At 37.5% G+C, this 21,934-nt stretch overlaps 2 protein-coding genes across 7 annotated transcripts in view; one reads left to right on the top strand and one right to left on the bottom strand.

Moving 5' to 3' along the window:
* Positions 1 to 19,207, top strand: part of PDE7B (phosphodiesterase 7B) — a 453,333-nt gene extending 434,126 nt beyond the window's left edge. For all 3 annotated transcript variants that reach the window (XM_072637668.1, XM_072637669.1, XM_072637666.1), the window contains 3 exons: positions 1,080 to 1,176; positions 9,399 to 9,479; positions 16,392 to 19,207. In XM_072637668.1, coding sequence (XP_072493769.1) covers positions 1,080 to 1,176; positions 9,399 to 9,479; positions 16,392 to 16,633 — 420 coding nt within the window. In that variant the 3' untranslated portion in view covers positions 16,634 to 19,207. The remainder of the gene's footprint in view (positions 1 to 1,079; positions 1,177 to 9,398; positions 9,480 to 16,391) is intronic.
* The window catches only part of MTFR2 (mitochondrial fission regulator 2), a 97,329-nt gene that overhangs the window by 5,440 nt on the left and 69,955 nt on the right, over positions 1 to 21,934 (bottom strand). The window contains exon 9 of one of the 4 annotated variants that reach the window (XM_072637673.1): positions 3,021 to 3,113. The exons of 2 other annotated variants lie outside the window; for them this stretch is intronic. In XM_072637673.1, coding sequence (XP_072493774.1) covers positions 3,054 to 3,113 — 60 coding nt within the window. In that variant the 3' untranslated portion in view covers positions 3,021 to 3,053. Of the gene's footprint in view, positions 1 to 2,864; positions 3,114 to 21,934 lie in introns of those variants that run through there. One more of the 4 variants, XM_072637672.1, reaches the window with a different exon arrangement.

Raw genomic sequence — 21,934 nt, forward strand, 5'->3', positions numbered from 1 at the left:
GTATGCCTCGTTTTGCATCCTGAGTCGAGTCCTATCGATCAGAGTCCTGAGTCTTAAAAAGTTGGCTGTATTTCTGGTGCTCTTCTTATTGTATAAATTGTTCACTATGTATCAGTTCATAGAAATGTTTCCTCTATTCATTTCACCATTTTTTAGGAGCAGTAATATTCCATTACATTTATGTCATAATTTATTTAGCAATTCCCCAAATAGGTACCCCTTAGTTTCTAGTTCTTTGCCACCACAAAAAAGATCATAAATATTTTTGTACTTATGTCACTGCAATGATTAGAGTTCTTAAGTCTATCAAGGTACACCCTAACTTCCCCAATCTCAGTAAAAATTAGAGACATTCTCTTTTGCATATTGGAAACTCACTTATGTTGAAAGAACTCCTATGTTTTACTGGAATGTTTGTGGACAAAACCATTGTCCTGGGAACGCAACACGCCTCTTTGGTTTAGAGAACTCCTGGAAACAATTGGCATTCTGGCAAACCTGAGGTCAACCTGCTTTTGCTATTGACCAGATTTGAGTTCAACCGCCAGCCTGGCACAAGCTAAGTGGGCGCAAATGAAAACCTAGCCTGGGCCGTCAGGGCCGACTTTCACACACACATACAGAAGCAGGCAGCACAAATCCAAACAAACATAATTAAAGTGATATGTAAGGTCAATCAACGTGACCACTAGGGAAGTGAGGCCCAAGCATTCTCCCACTGGCTTGGCTCCTAGCCCACTGCATCCTCAGCATTGGCTGGCAGCTTCCAGGCCTAGCCCTGGCTAGAGGCGGGCTGCAGCAGCTTCCTCCCAAACCTTCTCCCATCCAGTCAACTCCAGCTCCTTGAAATTGGAGTCTTCTCTTATTCTCTTTTACAAATGAGAGTTCTGAAGGAATGTTCTGTGGCAAGTGGTGAACAAGGACCATTTCCTTAAAGAGGCCTGTCAGGAGGGGTAACTTTTTAAAAAGGGTGCTGCTGTCTGGCCTTTGACTCATGATCCATGTGCTTCTGACAGATTGCCTGCTAACAGTCTGCCTCTGCTCCCTCCCTCCCTCACTTCCCTCTGTTCATTTTTCAGATTTCGCTGAAGTGTGCTGACATTTGCAATCCTTGTAGGATGTGGGAGTTGAGCAAACAGTGGAGTGAAAGGGTCTGTGAGGAGTTCTACAGGCAAGGTGAGTCCTCTGGTAACTGAGCTTTTCTCCTTTTACCTTCCCAGGTCAAGGATTTCAAACTGAAAGTGGGTCATCTCACATGGATATCAGTTTCTGCAATCAGCTCTGGTTACCTTAATCCTCCCTTTGAAATGTCTTACAAACTATTCTGGTAAAGAAAAAAAAAGATGAAATAAAGAAGGAAACAATACAAAAAATAAATACATAAATGAATGAGTAGAAGGGGAAGGAAGGAAGGAAGGAAGGAAGGAAGGAAGGAAGGAAGGAAGGAAGGAAGGAAGGAAGGAAGGAAGGAAGGAAGGAAAAGAGAGAGGAAGGAAGGAAAAGAGAAAGGGAGGAAGGGGAATGAACAAAGGAAAAGAAAGTACAGAGAGGGAAAGAAAAAAGAAACAAGAGAAGGAAAGAAGAGAAGGAAAAGGAAGGAAGAAAAGAAAGAAGAAAAAAGGAAGGAGGGGAAAGAAGAGGAAAGATGAAAGAAAGAAAAAGAAAAAGCAGGGAAGAGGGAAGGAGGAAGTGAGGAAAGGAAGGAATTCCTACTTTTTCAAAATTAGTGGGAGTGAACAGGAGAAATAAGGAGGGAAGCAACAGGATGGATTGGAAAGGAAGGGAAAATATTTGATGGGCTCCTGTGATGGTATACTAAGAGCCAAGTGTCAGGCACAGTTCTGCTTATACTACTCTGACTTTCATTTTAATGAGCTGTGCTAAACCTTAAAAAAGTCATTTAAATGCTTAGGTTAGAATAGGGGGTGGGAAGGGAGGCAGGGAGAGGAGACAGAGAAAGGACAATGTTATCTTCACTAAATGGAGAGCAGCAGGACAGGGGGAATATTGCAAAAGCAGTCAAACATCCTCTTTTAAGGAATGAAAGATGCCTGCCAAATTTTTAAAAAAAAGCTAGGTAAATCAACTCAAATATGGTTTCAACAATGAGGTAGAAAAGCTCTGACTTATCCAAAAATCAAATGACCCCAAACATTAGGGAAGAAGTTTTAAAGAATTAACCTAATAAGGAGATATAAGAATAGCTGCAAAGAGTACACTGACGAGAAAGTCCAGGAACCTGAGTTGAGGCTCAGTTCCACCATTATTAACTAGCTATGTGAATTTCAACAAGCCATTTAATTTTCTATTTCCTCATCTGTAAAATGAGGGGCTCAGACTAGCCTCTTTTGTGGTCATTGATTCTTAGAGGTACAGTTAGAAAATACCTTAGAATCCATTTAGTCCAACACTTATTCCTCATCAGTTTCTTCCCTAATGGGTGGGGTAATTTGATTTTTGGATAAGTCAGAGCTTTTCTACTTCATTGCTGAAACCATATTTGAGTTGATTAACCTGTCACAGCCCTTCTCTGTTAATGGTGAGAGGGTCGGGTTTTATGTGAGTGGGACTGATCAGGTCCCAATCCAAGAATGAGCTTGAAAGGATTACTACCAATAGTAACATCATATTCTGGTATTGGTGGGACATCAAATAACAGCAGTAGTTCTTTTGGAGGAGAGTTTGTTGAAAAGTTGTCTGAGTAAGTCTTTAAAGACGATTACAAAGACACATTTATTCAGTTCACTTAGGACCACCAGACCATCTCTTTTGCCATCTTTCTCCTTCAGAACCAATGAGTAATGGGATAGTTCTTACAGATTTCTCTTGGATTGAGTAGGTTGATAAAAACACAGAATCAGTTCCAGTTACATGATAATTTATAATATCTCCACACCAAGAACAGACCCAAGAGCAAACATGCTGGAGTTGTGGCAAGAATTTAGGTTATTTCTTTAATACTTTAATACTCTTGACATTAGTGCAGCAGCTGGTGAGTGAGACACGAGAAGGTGGCTGACCCTGGCAAGAAGTCTTCTGCTTTGCTTTTCACATTATGACCGCTGCTCCTCATGCTTGGTCCTCATTAACGCTGACACATCAGATAAGAGCACCTAGGAAGAACCATGCATAGACACTTCATGGTTGTATTGATTTTCAAGAATATTACTAAAGAGTGGATTATACATTATACATTTCAGCACTTTCATTTCCTCACGTATGTGATCTGGCCTCCTCCTACTTATCCAGTCTTCATACGCCTTAATCACCCCCAAGTACTTAATGTCCATTGATACTGACCTCCTCGCTATTCTTTGACTAAGACACTCCGTCTCTCCACTTTAGGCATTTCCACTGACTGTCTCCCATGCCTGGAATGCTCCCTCTTCTCATTTATGCCTACAAGTTTCAAGTCACAACTACAAGTCCCCTACAAGAAGCTGTTACTGATCCCTCTTAAATGCTGGTGCTCTTCCCTCTGAGATGATCTCTAATTTTTACTGTATCTATCTGATTCATCTATCATTCGTTTGTATGTTGTCTCTCCCTCAACCTCCATTAGAATGTGAGCTCCCTGAGGTTAGGGACTGTCTTTTGCCTTTCTTCTTTATCCCTAGCACTTCACACAATGCCTGACACCTAGAAAGCACATAATAAATGCGTGTTGACCAACTGACTTAGTGCCATCCTTCAGAATCAAATATATTGAAGAGGTTTCTGAGATACTTTGGCTTCTTAATTATAGCAATTTTTGGCATCAGCTAAAAATATCTAAGAAATGGCAAAAATTAGTATCTATATTTTCCTCCACTTCCCATTTTTGAGTCAATAGTTTATTTAAATAGGTTGCATTGGAGAGCTGCTGTCATTGTACATGATGATTTTTCATCTTTATTCTTTCTTCTAATTTTACCTTTGCTCTCATCAGTCAATGATCTGATTGCACATAAGTAGCTGATTTCAAAACGACTGCCATGTCAATAATCCATCATTTCTTATCTCTTAAAATATGCTCAATTTCATTTTTTGTGATATTCACTGTTTACCATGGTCAATACCCTCCAACTTTTTTTTTAATCATAATCGAGAAGAGTGAGACTTCTGGAAAAAATCTACAAGCCTTTGGCCCTTTCATTTCTTAATCCACAACCATATTTTGTGTATTTTCCCCCATTCTCCTATGTGTCCATCTTCATACAGAAGTGACTGGTTATCAGCACATATTTGAATTTGTTTTGGAGAACCTTATGTCAAGGTCATTTGAAATTTTCTCTAAAGGTTATAGCAATCACTCTAGAATCAGAGGTCTTTCCTTCAAATGCTGCTCCTAATCCATCCCACCTGTGAAATCTTGGGCAAGTTATTTAACTTCTCTGAGCCTGTTTCCTTATCTGTAAAACAAAGGGTTTACACTATTATGGTGTTTGAGGTCCCTTCCAGATCCTGAATCTATGATCCCATGAACTGTTCCTGGTGGGTTCCCTTCTTTATATTTTCACCATGAGTAATGCAAGGCAATATGAGCAAGGTTCCAGAAAATCATGTTTCTTGCCTTCAGGTTCATAATAAAACCAGTATTGCCAATTCCTTTATTCCCTCTAAGCACAACCTGTGAGTCACTCTTGCATTCAGCCGAAACTTCCTTTAGGCTACACTCAAAGAAAGATATCTTGAATGTGTAAACCATAAAATTATAAAAGAGCTTACTGAGAGAGATTATAGAATACCTTTCCCTGTGGATTTAATGATAGGATAGAGAAAAGAAAATTCATTTCAGTATTTCATCACAAACATTGGTATTTTACAATATTGTGTGTATCCATGGAACTTCCCCATCCCAACAAGTTTACTGGGCTTACAGCAAAATTGTCATTAAAATTACTAATGCAAGCTTAAAATGCATTATTAATAGAAGTTCAGTGACCAGAACCAGAGAAGTAATGGCCTCCATTATGCTCTGCATTGGTCAGAGCATCCCCAGAATTTTCTGTTCAGTTCTGACTTCCACATTTTAAGAGCAATATAAGCCATAGGTGCTGAAGTAGGAATTATAGGAACCTGGGAAGGAAGTGACTGTTCTCAGTTTAAAATACATGAAATAAAGGAAAGTCAGATGTAGTCTGACATACACCCTAGATTTTGGGAGAGCATTTGTCAAATAGTTCAAAGATGGAAAAGTTGCATGGCCTAAAAATTCTACAGGGGAAGTTTTCCATGGAGAGATGTGACCTTGTCAAGAATAAAGTCCTAAAGAGAGATAAAAATATTTCCTAAGAAGAAGAAAATGGAGATCTACTTGAAGAAAATGGTGTGAATATGCAGGAAATTTATCAGCTGATAGAAAAGCATGACACAGTCCTAGATGAATAATGTCTAGTGCTAATGTTCATGATCAACTAGAGCTGAGAAGGAATAGGAATAGCAAGGCAACAAAAATGACAGGGTTTTTTGTTTATTTTGCTAAAAGGATAGAAAAGAGAAAGAAGTGATCTGAATGCTACTTGGGGTGGATGCAACGATGATCACAGACAACAGAAAGAAGGGAGAACTAGTGAAATCAAATTTTTCTTCAGTATTCTCCACCAAAGAGAATGATCTTTGAACAAGACATGATAAAATAAAAATAGGGAACCAAGGTATAAATAAATATACAGTAAGAAAGCAACTAGTTGCCATCGATTATTTCAAGTCTCAGGCCCAGGGTATTGAGAAAACAGGAAGATGTGATTGTGCAAAGCTACTGTTATTAGTCTTTGAAAGTCTGTAGAAAATGAGAGAGTATAGGCCTAGAGAAGAGCAAATGTTTTCTCAATATTCAAAAGAGGGAAGCGGCAAAGTCTTTGGGCCATAAGTCAGTAAACTTTCCTGGGAAAACTCTAGGGTATTATTAAAGGCCTGGTTTGTGAATAGAGAGAAAAGGAATTTGTGATTATAAGGAACCAGCATATGCTCATTAAGAACAGGACATGCCAAAGTAATCCCTCTTCCTTCTTTAAAAAGATTTGCTTGTAATAATCAGAGTAGCGTCTCCTTCACACTAAACGAAGACCACATAGGGAAGCTCAAAAACTCCTGAGAGGGAAGTTGAGTCATGCTGTCAAGAGTATGACCAGGAGTAACAGCCTTTTACCAACTTTTTATCAACCAGCAGGGAGTTTAAATATCAATTAGCTTCTAATTCCCCTGGAGTCTTCCCTTTGTCTGCTAAAATGAATCAGTACCCATTCCCAGGTCCAAGATCCTAGTTCCCTTCCCCCAATGCCTAGTCCTAGAGATCCAGATAAGAACCCTATATAAAACTACCAGACTTTACTGGTTTGGGGAGAGAGGGTGCCACACTCCCTCTGGGGGGACCTATAGAGGGTACCCAATTCCACTCTGGACCCCAGTGTACCAGACCTGTTTCTACCATATTCCTGACCTGCCCTTCATATTATAACTCCCCTCAATAAAGCTGACTTGTTTTTAGTATTCTGTTTTGAGTTCCATATTTTCCTGTACTGGACTTTGGGTATTCCAAACTGTCTTAAGTCTATGTTGTGAAATGTTGGACTGGTAAATAAGGGCATGCTATAAACATAGTTGATGTAGATTTTAGCAACATATTTTAGCAAAGGTTTCATGTTTTTCTTGGGGACTATATTGTGACAGATTAGATGATACATGCTTAGGGGGAATATATATAGAACTGATTGAATGTCTAGACCCTAAGATCAGTCCTTAATCACCTGTCACTTTAGATAGATGTCTCTAAAATTGAAGTACGGTGTGTTTTTTAACATTTTTATCAATAACTTGGATAAAGGCACAGATGGAATAATCAAATTTACAAATAACAAAAAACTTGAAAAGATAGTATATTGAAATGATAGCCAAGATCCAAAAATATCTTTACAAGATAAGTTCTCTGTCACTGGAAATATCCAAGCAGAGAATGAATGATCACTTGCTAAAGACGTTGTAGAGCATTAAGAATTAGACTAGATCACCTCTGAGGCCACTTCCAACTCTAGTAGCCTATGATAAGTTGGGTTGTTATGATTTGGAATATATGTGGAATGTTTCATGGAGAAAATAGAACTAAAGCTCAACTTTGAGTGATGGACAGTTTTACAAGAAAGGAGAAAAGATGACATGAAGGTAGAAATGAACAAAGATATGTTCAGGAGACAAACGGTAAAACAGTATGACTAAAGTTTTCATGCAGGGTAGTAAGAGAAGATTAGAAAGTTAAATTTAACCCAGATTTGAGGGGTCTTTAAAAGTCAAGCCAAGGAGTTAGAAATTAACCTTATAGGTAATTGTGAGCCATTTAGGGGCTTTGAGTAGAGAGGTGACTTACTGACAATGGTCTTTTGGGAAGATTCATTTGGATAGAATAGATGCAAGGCAATGTGATATAGTGAAAAGAGTAACACTGACTTGGATTCAGGAAAGATTGGTTGAAATTATACTTCATTTACTAGCTATATGACCTTGGGCCAGCCACTTCTTAATCTCTGAACCTCAGTTCTCTTCTCTGTAAAACAGAGTTGTCACAGGTTGTGAGGAAAGTGCTATATTAACCTTAAAGTGATATAGAAATATGAATACTATACAGTTATTTGAGTGGAAAAGACTAGAAGCTAAGGTAGAAGATTCTTCAGACCAGCATGGTGGCAGATATCATAAAAAAGAGCCAGATTCATTTAAGAGATATTGCGAAGGGGAGAGGAAAAAAAACAAAACAAGGCAGGAGGTTGTGGCAGATTATGTGTGGAGGACATAAAGGAAAGGTATAAGTGAAATGTGAATCCAAAGCTTCAAACACAAGTGACTTGGAGGCTGATGTTACAATTGACAAAAATAGGGAAGTGAGGAAAGAGAACTAATTTGAGAAGACTTTCTCTTTAATGAGGGAACTGCATGCCTTCTGGAAATCTAAGGGTAAAAGATGTGGGTAATAGCTAGAGATGAACAATGTGGACTGGATTGCTAAGGGCTTAAAAGTTCCTAATGTTGCTTCAGCTTAAGTCCTTCATATCTGAAGAGGTTAGCTAGGTGGGTGTGGAATTCAAAGCTCTCCTGCCATCATTAGAGGTACTATAACAGCGGCTTACAATCAATACTCCTCTGTTACTGACTACATTTTGAATGACTAGTCTAATCAAGCTACCTCAAAAGTACCTTCATGTAAGAGGATACAAATGGTACATGTAGGTACTATACATGGTAAGGTCAGCTTCCTATGATGGTTCTTTCTTTTCCCTACCATTGAGCTAACAAAAGGCATATTTACCATCCCTATAAAGAGTTGGACCTTTTGCCTTTTATTTCTGTTACAGAAAGCTTACTCCATCACTGATTATCCATTTAAAGACCTAACAGACACATGGAAAGTAGATTTTGTTAAAATGAGTTATGATATATTTGCAAAGGAAAGGGTCTTTTGTTTGTTTTTTAAAAATCCAGTCTCTCTTCTTTTTGGGGTGGCCAAGAACTAGAAATTGGGGGGATGCCCATCATTTATGGAATGGCTGAACAAGTTTTGTGGTATATGAATATAACAGAATACAATTGTGCTATAAGAAATGATAAACAGGTTGACTTTCAGAAAAACCTAGAAAGACTTCTATGAACTGATGCTGAGGGAGATGAGCAGAACAAGGAGAACATTGTACACATTAACAGCCACAGTGTTCAATGACTGACTTTGATAGACTTAGCCCTTCTCAGTAATACAAGGACCTAAAGACAGAAAATACTATTGACATCCAGAGAAAGAACTATGGAGTCTGAAAAAACAAAGCAGGCTATTTTCCTTTTTTGTTTTGTTTTTTCTTTCTCATGGTTCCTCAAATTCATTCTAATTCTTCCATACAACATGACTAATGTGAAAATATGTTTGATAGGAATATATATCAGACTGCATGCCATCTTGGGGAGGTAGAAGGGGAGAGAGGGGGAGAAAATTTAAAACTTACGGAAGTGAATGTTGAAAACTAAAAATAAATAAACTTTAAAAAAAATCAGGTCTCCCTAGTCCCTGTTTATTGTTCATTCCTAGCTACCCTTGGATGAAAAGAAAACTGTTAAGAGCAAATCCATCTTCTTAACTAATAACTCAGAGACTGACCTTTGACCTTCTTTTCTAGGACATAAGCCTGCTTTAGGTTCTGTGGTCCCTGATGTAAGACCTCTCCTGATCTGAGACTAGTTGGCCAGACCTTGTGGTAACCTGAATAGACTGTTGATTCCTGGATATTTTAAAATCTCACAGTAACTACTGGGGCAGGATGATGATAACAAACCAAGTACCAGTTTCTGGAATTTCTTTTCTCAACCAGGTGATAAGGAATTATAAACTCATTTTCATGAATTCCAAACCACAAATATATCCTCTCTTCCTTTCTTCTTAGGTCACCTCGAGCAGAAATTAAAACTGGAAATAAGTCCTCTTTGTAATCAACAGAAGGATTCAATCCCTAGTATACAAATTGGTAAGCTGGCCTTGAATTTTTGTTTTAATTTAGTTTGTTATGGACTCACTGCCAGGAGTAACACAACAAATAAACAAACCCCTACAGAGATCTGTAAGACTGAAAATGGAGTTTGATATGATCCCTTTGAATGGTTGAATGCTGAGTGAGAAGAAAGAATATGAACTGTTGGTTATTTAACTAAATAGCATATGTACAATACTTATTAAAGTATGCAGATTTAAAGGAAAAATGAAAAACAGGACAAAGGTTTTGTTGAAGAACATGAATTAAGTGCATTAACTCTGCAATTTAGAATTGAATGAACAAAAATAGTAAGAAGCTCACAATTCAATTATTTTTTAATACTTCTTTCAGCACACTTCCTTAATTAAGAGCATTTAATCCTATAGAATTAATCCTACGTTATTAAACTTGCAATGTTTATGTAATGGCTAGGTATGAAGGAGGAAGTCTTGCCATATTATCAACTTAAACTTCTATTATATGTTTTATGACATTTCAATTCTCAGTCGGCTTCATGTTCTTCTCAATCCTTATGAAGATTCCCATGCTTTAAAAAAAATTTTTTTTGCTTTCATAATTTGATGTGAGGGGTATAATTTGAGTTACTTTCAAAGTTTTGTAACCTTGAAATAAATACCTAATTTTATTTTATTGTGAAGTTAATTTGAAGCTCCTTGAATCCCCAGCATTTAGTATGGTACCTGGCATATAATTTTGTTGTTCAGACATATCCAACTCTTCTCTATCCTCCACTATCTCTCAGAGTCTGTCCAAGTTCATGTTTTTTGTTTCCATGATACTATCTATCCATCTCATCCTCTGCTGTCCCTTTTTCCTTTTGTTTTCAATCTTTCCCAAGGAGTCCTGTCTTCTCATTATGTGGCCAAAGTATTTAAGCTTCAGCTTCATAATTTGACCTTCTAGTAAATAGCATGAATCAATTTCTTTAAGTATTGACTGATTTGATCTCCTTGCTGTCCTAGGGACTCTCAAAAGTCTTCTCTAGTACCCTAATTGGAAAGTTCTGCAGCACTCAAGCTTTCCCTGTAGTCCAACTCTCATAGCCACATGTTGCTACTGGAAAAACCATACGGACCTTCGTCAGGAAGCTAATGACTCTCTTTTTTACTTTGTTGTCCAGATTTGCCATAGCTTTCCTTCCAAGAAACATCTTTTAATTTCATAGTTGCAGTCACCATCTACAGTGATCTTTAATAAAACCCCAACAATATAAAATCTGACACAGCTTCCATTTCTTCTCCCTCTTATTTGCCAGGAATTGATGGGACCAGTTGCCAAGATTTTAGGGTTTTTTTGATGTTAAGCTTCAGGCCAACTTTTACACCTCTCTTCTTTGACCCTCATCAATAGCCTTCTTAATTCCTCTTCACTTTCTGCCATCAGAGTTGTATCCTCTGCACATCTGAGATTGTTGATATTTCTCCCAGCAAACTTAATTCTGGCTTATGATTCATCCAGCCTGGTATTTCACATGATGTATTTTGAATAAAAGTTAAGTAAATAAGGTGACAGTACACAGCCTTGTCATACTCCTTTTCCAATCTTAAACCAATCGGTTGTTCCATGTTTGGTTCTAACTGTTGCTTCTTGGCCTACATACATGTTTCTCAGAAGACAAATAAGATGATCTGGTACTCCCATCTCTTTGAGGACTTGCCACATTTTGTTATAGTCCAGACAGTCAAAGATTTGAAGTTTAGTCAGTAAAGCAGAGGAAGATGTTTTTTTTCTGGAACTCTCTTGCTTTCTCCATAATCTAGCAAATGTTGGCAATTTGGTCTCTAGTTCCTCTGCCTGCTCTTCTAGTAAATCTTGGTTCACATATTGCTAAAGCCTAATTCACAGAATCTTAAGCATAACTTTGCTGGCATGTGAAATGAGCACAATTGTTCAGTAATCTGACTATTCTTTGGCATCGTTCTTCTTTAGAATTGGGGTGTAAACTTATATTTTTTAATCCAATGGCCACTGCTGAATTTTTCAAATTTGCTGGTATATTCAGTGCAGCACTCTAAAATCATCATCTTTTAGGAATTTAAATAGCTCAGTTGAAATTCATGATCTCCACTCGCCCTGTTGGCCCACTTGATTTCATTCTCTAGAATGTCTGGTTCTACATCAGTAACCACACAATCATGGTTCTAGGAGATGTTAAGATCTTTCTTGTATAGTTCTTTTGTGTTTTTATGACACTCTTCTTAATCTCTTCTGCTTCTGTTAATAAGTCCCTACCATTTTTGTTTTTTATCATGCCCATTTTTGCATGAAATGTTCCCATGATATCATAGGTGCTTTACAACAACAACAAAAGCTCATTGAATAAATGAATGCACAAACTCAGAACAGAGGTATTCTAGTAGAGATCATCACTTCTTTGAAATAATAACTTTTAAGAAATTTGATTAGTCATTGATAAAGAAATTTTTTAACCCTGGACAATATTTACAATAATGGGGGCTACATTCTGAGGATGACAAGAGAAGAGAATTATCACCTTCATGGTAATAAAGAGGAGAAAGGACTCAGACATTGAGTTAAAAAAGGGGTCACAGAAGAACATCTCTTCTTCTTCCTCCAACTTTTTCCTTCCTCTTCACAACAGAAGAGAATCAGGTGGAAATAATAACAATCCACTTTTTCCTGGTGCTTTGATGTTTTACAAAGCACTTTCTGTATAAAAACACAAGGAAGTAGCTCATGTAGACATCATTTGTCAATTAATAACTGTTTACAAAGGCAAAACTTTCCTTCCCATTGTCTCTCCCTGTACTGTCATCCACATCCAGTTTCCCTCCCTTTCCTTGTCTTCCCTCTCTTCCTTTGTACCCTCTAGAACCTTCAATATCTCAGTGATATTCTCTTCAAACTAAAATACCCTCTTTTCATACTTGTTCCGTCTTTTGCTCATGGAAATCTGATTCTTTGGAAAATGTTGCACCTTTGTCCACTTATCATCTCCAGTAGTTTTGAATCCTCTCATACTTTCCAATACACTGGGCTGGGGGGTGGGGGGTGGGGAGAGTGGGGGGGGGGGAGGTTGACACATTCCTTGCCTTCATACAACAACCTCTCTTCCTTTGAGGTTCACTCTATGTATCTATGTTATCTAGGACACATTCTTGTTGCAGTGATTGATGGACCTTCAAGTTACTTTCCCACATTTCTCAAAATACTGGCTCACATGTCTACCTCTATACTGAGAGTTTATGTGGCTATCCCTTCCCTAGCCTCCCAATTAATCAACCTTCTCAAATCCAGTAACATATCTTCACTCCACCTCAACTATCCATGGGGACAATAACATTTTAAATCTCACTATCACCTATAACTGTGTTAGCAGCATGATCTTGGACTCTGACATCTCCCCTCTTTGACATTCACCTATCTTTCTATCTCACCATTAGCCTTACTGCTCCTAAACCTATTATTCATCCTAACCAAAACCAAAACCTCCATTTCTCCCTTTTTCCTTTGGCCTCATTTTTCTTCTTTCACTGTCTTGACCCTATAATTATCCAGTTCAGCACATTGTCTTCTACTTTGGAATTTCTTGCCCCTTTGCTTTTCTGCCATCTATACCCTACCATTTCCAACTTTGAATCACCCCCATCTCTACCTTCCACTTTCTCTGCTTCTACTTCTGAAATTCCAAAACACAATAGAGGGAATCACATCACTGTTTTCCCCCTGGGTCCACTACAGATTCATATTATCTAATCTTGACACTTGACACTGTATTCCTTTTATTCTTTCTTAATTGACTTCCATACTCTTCTCAGAAGCTATTTCATTCCTTTTCCCCCAAAATGTACACAATGCCACACCAATTCCTCTTTTTGTCAGCAAATGTCTTTGCTATTTAATTTACTGAGAGAATTAAGGTCATTCATCTCCTGCTTCCTGCTTCCTTAGTGAGGGCTTTTCACTCAGTCATCCTCTCTTCTTCTTCCCATTCTATTCCTTGGTGATATTGTCTTCTCCTTTGGGCTCAAATATCATTTCTACACAAATGACTTTCAGATTTAGATATCCAACTCTAACCTTTCTCTTGAATTCCTGTCCTTCTGGACATTACTATCTAAGGATTTTTCCATAGGTATCTCAAATTCAGTATGTCCAAAAGTGAGTTTATTATCCTCCTCCCTAAGCCCATCTTTTCTCCAAATTTCCTTTTTTGTTAAAGACATCCTTCCAGTCACTCAGGTGTATAACCTTAGGAAATCTTTGACTCCTCCCTCTCCCTTATAATCCTACACACTAGCCCCACAGCCATCTTTCATCCATCCTTTCTCCCCACTCATAATACAATCACGCTAATTCAAAAAATGGCTCCTTGCATTGTAGAAATGACATATCATTTGGTTGAGAGGTAATCAGAGCAGAGTGGATAAAAAGCTAGTCTCCAAACCAGGAAGACACAAATGCAAGTCTTGTCCAGCATATGTGAGCTTTGTGACCATTAGCATGCAACTGTTGAAGACTACAAGTTACAGATAATAGGCTGACCTATGTTGGCAAAGGGAGTTTCCTCACCTCAGAATTGTCTAGAACTACGAAATCACAGGTTCAATCCCTATTCCTATATATCTTGTATTTACTTATCAGTACAGAGGTAAGCTATTGGGGTAATAAAATAATGATAAACACTTGGCAATTGAATGGATATGGAGACCACATAAGAGTGAAGAGTCCAGGATGACTCCTAGACAAGAAACATGATGGCCTGGAAAATAAAAATGTTCTACACAGAAATGGGAAAGATAAGAGATGGAGTCAGAAAGATAACGGATTCCATTTTGAACATGTTCAGTTTAAGGCATGTCTATGACACATCTGAGTGAAGTCCAGAAAGGAGTTTGAGAGGCAAGCTTAGAGCTTAGGATCAAGATGATGACTAGATACATAAATGTGAGTGTAATCTGCATAAAAATAATAATTGAACCCACTGATGAAATTACCAAGAAGGAGATTACAGAGAGAAAAGAGAAGTCAGCCCGAGTCAGAGATTTGGGATACACTCACACATAAAGAGGAGATGATGGATGATATCCCTTCAAAGAAAACTGAGGAGAGAGGAGAACTATTACAGAGCTATGAGGTAAATCCAGGAAGAAAAGACTATCTAGAAAGAAAAAGTAGTCAATGGTGTCAAATACTACAGCATGGTCAAGATGAGGACTGAGAAATAAGTGTCACTGAATACAATAAAGGTCTCTCATCGATGAGCTTGAAGAGAACAGATTCAGTGAAGTGACAGGAATGGAAGCTAGGTTATAAGAGGTTATCAAATGAGTGGAAGGTGAGAAAGGGAAGAGAATTAATGTTCTTTTTGATTTTCTGGGAGTCTGACTGTGAACAGGACAGATATAATAAAAACTTAGGGGGATAGCAGAGTTAAGTGAAGGGTTTTAGTTTGGTTTTTAGTTAGGATTTTGTTGTTGTTGTTTTCAGTTTGTTTTGTTTTGCTTTTTTAAGGATGAGGGAGATCCAGGCATGTTGTAGACAACAGGGAAGGATTCATATATTGAAAATTAGGGGCAGAGTGAAGATGATTGAAGGGGGGGGGGGGGTAACAGGTGAATGGGGCAATTCTCATGAAGGAGAATAAGCTGGTGTTTAAATATTTTAGAAGAGTAAACTTTTTGTATTCAATGGTACAAAACATATTGATTTACAAGAAAACTATCTTGAGGATTAAAGATAGTTTTTAAAAGATGAGATAGGTATTAGAAGTAAGAAAAATAAAGAAGTTGAAGGGGAAAAATGTTATCTTATATGCAACCCTTGGTATGGTTTTTTAAAAATCCTAAATCCAGATGGAAACCCACATTTCATTGTTTTCCCTCAGGTCCATGAGGTATAAATGATTCTGGGATTATAATTTTATAATTTTGACATATAGCCAATTTTTCACAGAGTATGAGAAGATACCTAATATACAGTGCTAGTCAGCATGTCCTTTGGTTCTTTTCTAACTGAAATTAACCAGTGAGAAGCTGAATTGGTATCTTTCTGCTAAAACAGGTGTTTGAAATATCCTCAGCAATTCTAAGTTGGTGACATGTTTATAGTGGTATTTTTACAGGAGGATCTCACTGCATTGATTTCTAATTCCCATGCAAAGAAGTACAATAAAAATCTTATTCATTTAGAATCTGTGCACAGACAGATGCTGACCTAAAGTTTACCTTTGCTTAATAAACAATATAAGTTGATAATATAAATATCTAAAATGTCTAACAGTGTGTTCTCTGTTAAGCATTCATTTGCATGAAAACAACTCAGATTCTAAATACAAACTAATTTTATCAGTTCATTAAAGCAAACTCCTCAAGAGCCTCTACCCAAAAATGAGTTTACATCGGAGTAGTGCATGAACTACTCCAATACTCTAGGTCAAGGTTTTGTATAGCTTTGAAAATAATAAAACTATATTTCTTTTTAAAAAATGTATGTATGTATATGTACACACGTGAATGTATGAACAGAAGGATTTCTGGCTAAGTTGCCATTGATGCCTATGCCTACATATTTAAAGGTATTTTGTATTGTAAAATAGGTTCTACACAAAATTAAAGAGAGAATCTAGTAATCCAATCTTTGGACTTTAATCAGACAATCCTTATACCTCACTTAGTCCAAGTTGGTGAGGTTTTTTTTTTCATAGGATCATAGAGCTAGAGCTGGAACTTATCTCAATGATTATTGATTTTACAGATGAGTACATTGAGATCCCGTGAGTTGAAGTAATTTGCCAGTGTCACGCATGTTGTAGTGTCTGAAGATTGGAACCTAGGTGCTCTGATTCCAGAACAAGTATTCGTTTCATAGTATCACTCCCTTTGTGGTCGTCTCATGTGATCTTTCAATTTTGTGTTCTTCCAGGTTTCATGACCCACATTGCCGAGCCTCTCTTCAAGGAATGGTCCCATTTTACAGAAAACAGTCCCCTGGCTGAAAATATGATAAACAATCTCACAAGAAACCTGGCCAAATGGAAAAGTTTACAACATACGCAACCCAGCAGTGGTAGTGGCAGCAGTGACAGTAATAGCAACAAGATCAATGACCAAACAGGCCAAGGAACTGAAAATGAGGAGCAGACTGGAAATGGAGACACCCCATAATAGCAGCCCTGCCCTTTGGCACTGTGATCTTCTCTCTGCTAGTCAGGATGAAGTTTGAAATCTCAGTGTGCACAGGGCCATCAAGAGCATGAAAGGAAACAGCATCTCTAAGGGTGTCCTTGTCAATAAACCCAGACTGCTTCTGGGTTTTGTTCCTGTGCTCCTTTGACCCCCTCCGTCCCCATTTTTCTAAGTGTATCAAAGCCATTTGTCACTTCTGATCATTAGCTGCTTCAGTGAGGAACTCCGTTCAATAAGTGCTAAGACTTGTCCCAGGAACAGGCTTCGCAACTATCAGGGGAAGATTGGAGAGGAAGGAAGGCATTCTTGGCCACAAACTCCATTTGCCCTTGGTCATACTGTGACATGCAGCAGCTCATAGGTCCAGAGCACTGGACAGTTTTTTAAAATCTGGCTACTGAGCTGCACAATAAACCACCAGCAAACTTGGAACTCAGAGGACACTGGTTTTAAGTGTGTGGGCATAAAAGAGGGCAAGAGAAAGAATCTTTTATTTTAATAATAATAATAATTATAATAATAAACCTTTTTAACTTTTATATTCTGTGCACTAGACAAAGGATCTAAAACTCTGGACTAAGAATACTCTATCTACCCAACCAGTCCCAGAGGAGGCTCATTTTGTTAATAATTTTTATGCCACTTTAGGTTAAAAGACTGGCATCTTCTCAATTTAAAGAACAGTGGTTTCCTGTCAGATCTGCAGGGAAGGTGTTGTACAGTCCATTCTTTTGCATAATTGACCAATCTGTCATTTTTGATGCCTCCATTTCAATGACATGTTTATATTCATGCATGTACATTTCCTGTAAATACAAGGCGCTACTGATTCCCATGCCAAAATCCATAAGTATTATAGGATTGCTACCTGTATAAACAATGGCACTGTGAACAGAATATTGTTAGTTTTAATACAAGAAAAAGCATTTGTAAATATGGTATAGAGTTTATTAATACACTATTGTTTGCAGATAAAGGCCTTAACTTTAATCATCTTTCATCTTCTGAAAGCTTTCTGAACTCATGTCCTCTCAGATGTGTTTCTGAACTGCCTTTTCATGCCCATCTTTTCTGCTTTTCTAGCTGAGATCATAAGACAAAACTGTGTAATAGTCCTTTTAGGAGAGTTTTTGGAAACTTCATATGCATTCCACTCAAGACCATAGAGTTTAATCTATGGCACCTAACATCACTTCCTCAAAAGAATGAGATCCTTCACAAAGCCTGAAGTAATTTTTCAACACAGCAATGTTACCCATTATAGTTTGACAAGCTAACTGATATGCTTATGCTTGTGTTTCTTAGACTCTTGTTATGGGCTATGGCAGTCAGCAATCTCCACAGGAGACCTAGCAGGTTTCCCAGACCACCTATGACTCTGCCACCATGTACCAGTTTGGGGATTCCATGCTTTTTACACCTATGAAGTTGTCTGTTATGGCTACAGTACCAAAGTATCCCTTCATTAAGATTTGGATTAATTTCTTTGGTCTTAAAAGTAGCTGGTTTTGATTTCCTCATTTCACAAAACACTCAGTCCAACTGTTTCAGTTGAAGGGTGTCTTTTTAAAAAAAAAAATAAAGGAAAACATTTTGTTTTCCTTTAAAACTTTATTCTTACTGTCAAAGGTCACTGGCTAATTACAGCTTTGGCTAGAGTAGTCACCTTAGATTGTTCTTTTTAGTTCCGATGTCTTTTTTTTTTTTTTTTGCAAGGATTTGCACGTTAAATCAATTATGGCAATCTGTTCCTCTGCCGAGTTCTGTGCATTGAGCCACACAGGTGGCCGCACAAGTTCTAGCTTAAGTCACATCAGATGAAGATAGGTATTGCTGCTTTCTTTTATCCTTTAAGCAACTGCAGGGGAAAGATGACCACATCTGCCATCACTAATGTTCCTGCAATCCCAGAGGTGCACAGCTCAGTCTTATTTTCTAAAATGCAACAGCTCCCTCTCATTTGATATAATGATACATTAGAAAGATGACCTAATTATAACGAGCATATTTGGAGAGGGTGTGAGCTTAGCAGAATTAAAAATTCGATAGAAAATTTAGGAATGTGGGATATTGTGGTATAACAAAGGAAACTACTAGGTTTCTCATCTAATCTGCTTCAAGTCATGAAAACTGTATAAAATGGATGAATGTCACATTGAAGTTCATAAAAAAGTTAAGTGAGGAGAGTGCTGTTGCAAATACATGACATTAGTTCTCCTTGCTCTGCAGTGGTTTCAAACTGACTTCATAACAATACTTCAAGATGTTCTTTACTGTCTCTGAGCTTAATGAGACACCAGTAAATGAAAGTTTGGATAGCTCCTCCTCCCAAATCTCTCTAGTCTACCAGTTTTAGTTGGATGCTGTAGAGTGGGCTTTTGAATAGCCTATTGTTTAACATCATCTTTAAGATTGTGTCAGGGAAGGTAATTATGGGGCTAATAAAGTAGAGACCGAAAAAGGTGAGATCTCTTGTAGCTAGATATGTGGCTTCTTTGTGTTTAAGAAATGCCTCATGTTTAAATTATAATTTAAATAAATGAATAAGGTTTGTGGGGTGTTGTTTTTATTTTTAACAGTATCCAAGATTGCATAATGTCAAAAATATAAACCTTAGAATTTGGGGGAGGGGAAGAGAATGCTACAGAATACTACCAAATACCTAAGGAGTTAAAACTCATGGAGCTGGCATCTAGGCTACAGGTTATGAGCAATGTTGCATGACCTAGATATCACTGACCGTCAGTTACTCAGTGCCTGCTTGTCCACTTTGTAAACTCTGTTTCTCCAACTGCATGCCATTTAAACATTGCCTAGCATTAGTACTTCCAACAGAAGACTGGCAAAGGCAGGGGGTGGCAAAACTAAAATCACATCAAGGGTCTTCTTCACGTTAGCTACTTTCATAGAATGTTTCACTCAGGAGGGGTGCTTAAAGAAGATTGTTAGTTACAAGAAAGGTAATGGATTCACTGAATTTTATTTGTACTACTCATTTCATTCTGCCATGATCCATGAATCCTCAATTGACCCCATTTCTTTGGAAAAAAGGAGTCAAAAAGCCACAAAAATTAAAAGTAAAATCAAGATCGAGATGAAAGAGTACACCGCTTGCTAGGTGAGATTAGACATTTGATTGCTTTTCTCTATTATGGTAGCAGTGAAGAAACCATCCAGTAGAGGAGACATCCATGGGCATTCTCCTAAATTCAAAGTGACAATTATGTTCCTTTCCTAATTGCTTAAGGGACACCGATAGTAGCCAACTATTATGAATACCTTGTGATACTCCCTATTACAACCTGTTATGAGTACTTCTTGCAATGACATCATGATACCATGACATGATAACATACTGTTACCAAGTAACAGTAAGGAATTGACTTATCCTCATGAGCTTAGATCTCACCCTGATTTATAAGGCAAACTACTGTAAGTGGCTCCCTTTGAACAAGCTCCTCAGGGGGACCTTTTAGATTTCAAAAACTAACAACAATTTTGTCCAACCTTGGCCTCTCCAGTCATTGGATATTCCAGATGAACAGTGAAAAATAAAGATAATTCATATAAAACTTCTATGCTATGTAAATGGTGTACTTCTCACAAATACACTCATTTCAAGGATCAATCTGTCAGTTTCCTTAGAGGGCTACAACAGGAAAGAATGATTCCCCAGGTCAGCTTCACTGTTATAAACATTACCACCTTCATTCATTCCAGGGGGAGGGATAGCAATAGGACTTGCCAGTGAAGGCATTAATAAGAACAACCTCTTCTCCTAATTAACTGCTATGTCCAAAAATGCTTTTCCCCTCTTACACTTGAGATATCTCCTGCAGAATAAACAAACAGTAAGCCAGATTCCCCTCTCAGAGAAGTGAGCAGTGAAACAAAGATGTATTCATTTGATTGTGCAATTATCCCCAAAAGATCATTTCAAAGAACCACTTGATAAGAATATAGTCTTGCATATCAGAATCATAACCCTCTAAAGATAATTGCTGAGTCCAATAGGTATAGGTGAAGTGCCCAAATATTTCCAGAAATTAGAAAGAAAAACAATATAGTCTGTGTTGCCACACACTCATACCTGGGTGCCTTTTTATTTAATCATTTCAGATCCATTTTTATCAAACTTTATGGTCAAATTCCTACAGATTTCTTAGAGGAACAAAAAACCCATGATCTGTTTACAAGGAAAAATGTCCTTTCCTTCACTCTCAGATATTCTATACCAGGAAATAATAAACAATAGTCAAAATCTAGTGCTCTAATGTGAAGGTCAGGCATGCTTTTCATAAGTGCATCTGGCCCCATCTGAACCTTGAACATCCCTGGGGCCAAGCCAAATGGGAAGAGACAGATTTGTCTCCCCTTAGATACTGCCTGCTAATAGAGTTAATGAAGATAAACTCTAGTTATTCAAAACAGCTAATGTTTTGCTTGCTAGTAGTTTTATAGTCAGCATGGTATAGTACAACTTAGCTTCAAAAGGTTCCCACTCAAATTACCCTGAGCCTTGAGTGTCTTTTAGCTACTGGCTTAGAAATAACTTTGAAAAGAGACAATTAACCATGGCCAAAGAAAATTTTAAGTGCAAGGCAAATAGCAGCAAAGAATTGTTTTTTCATTTATTTTACATTGGGAAACCTGCCTAGTTAATTAGAAAAGAAAAAAATCATTACCATGGATTTATAATTTTTTTTTACTTCTTTGTCAGGTTGGTTAAGACGATTCTTGAAATCTCTTGCTTAAATTACACCTAAGAAAACTATTACTTAATGATCTCTGTCCTTGTCAACGTTATTGCTCTCCTACAGCAGGGCACTTGGCTTTGTATGGAACTCAAATATGAAAAATAAGGTTTTGTTAAAAAACAATCTTTTAAAATAAAGTTAGGATTCACTTCAACATTCATGTTAGTGGTATATGAACTAAAGCAATCATTCACTTGAGTTATGGTTTTAGTTACTTTGTCTTATTCAGATTCTTTTCCATGATGATACCTATTAGACTGTCTCAGGAAACCTCTGGCAACAGGTGCTTCATGATTAGATTGTATTGGATGCCTCCTGAATTCCACATTTACTGTCCCCAGAGAAAGAGGTAAATAAAGCAACTTCTCAGTTGATGTTCATTGCCTGACATAGAGTTGTATATTATTGTTAGTTTAAAAAACAAAAAAGCTAAAAATGGAGCAAAAGAATTAGTACTTGTACTTCCTGGGGATACAGTTGAGTATCAAGACACTTGAACACTGACAAAGTAAGGAACTTTATC

This window comes from Notamacropus eugenii, chromosome 2 (assembly GCF_028372415.1).
Source record: "Notamacropus eugenii isolate mMacEug1 chromosome 2, mMacEug1.pri_v2, whole genome shotgun sequence".
NCBI classification, from domain to species: Eukaryota; Metazoa; Chordata; class Mammalia; order Diprotodontia; family Macropodidae; genus Notamacropus; species Notamacropus eugenii.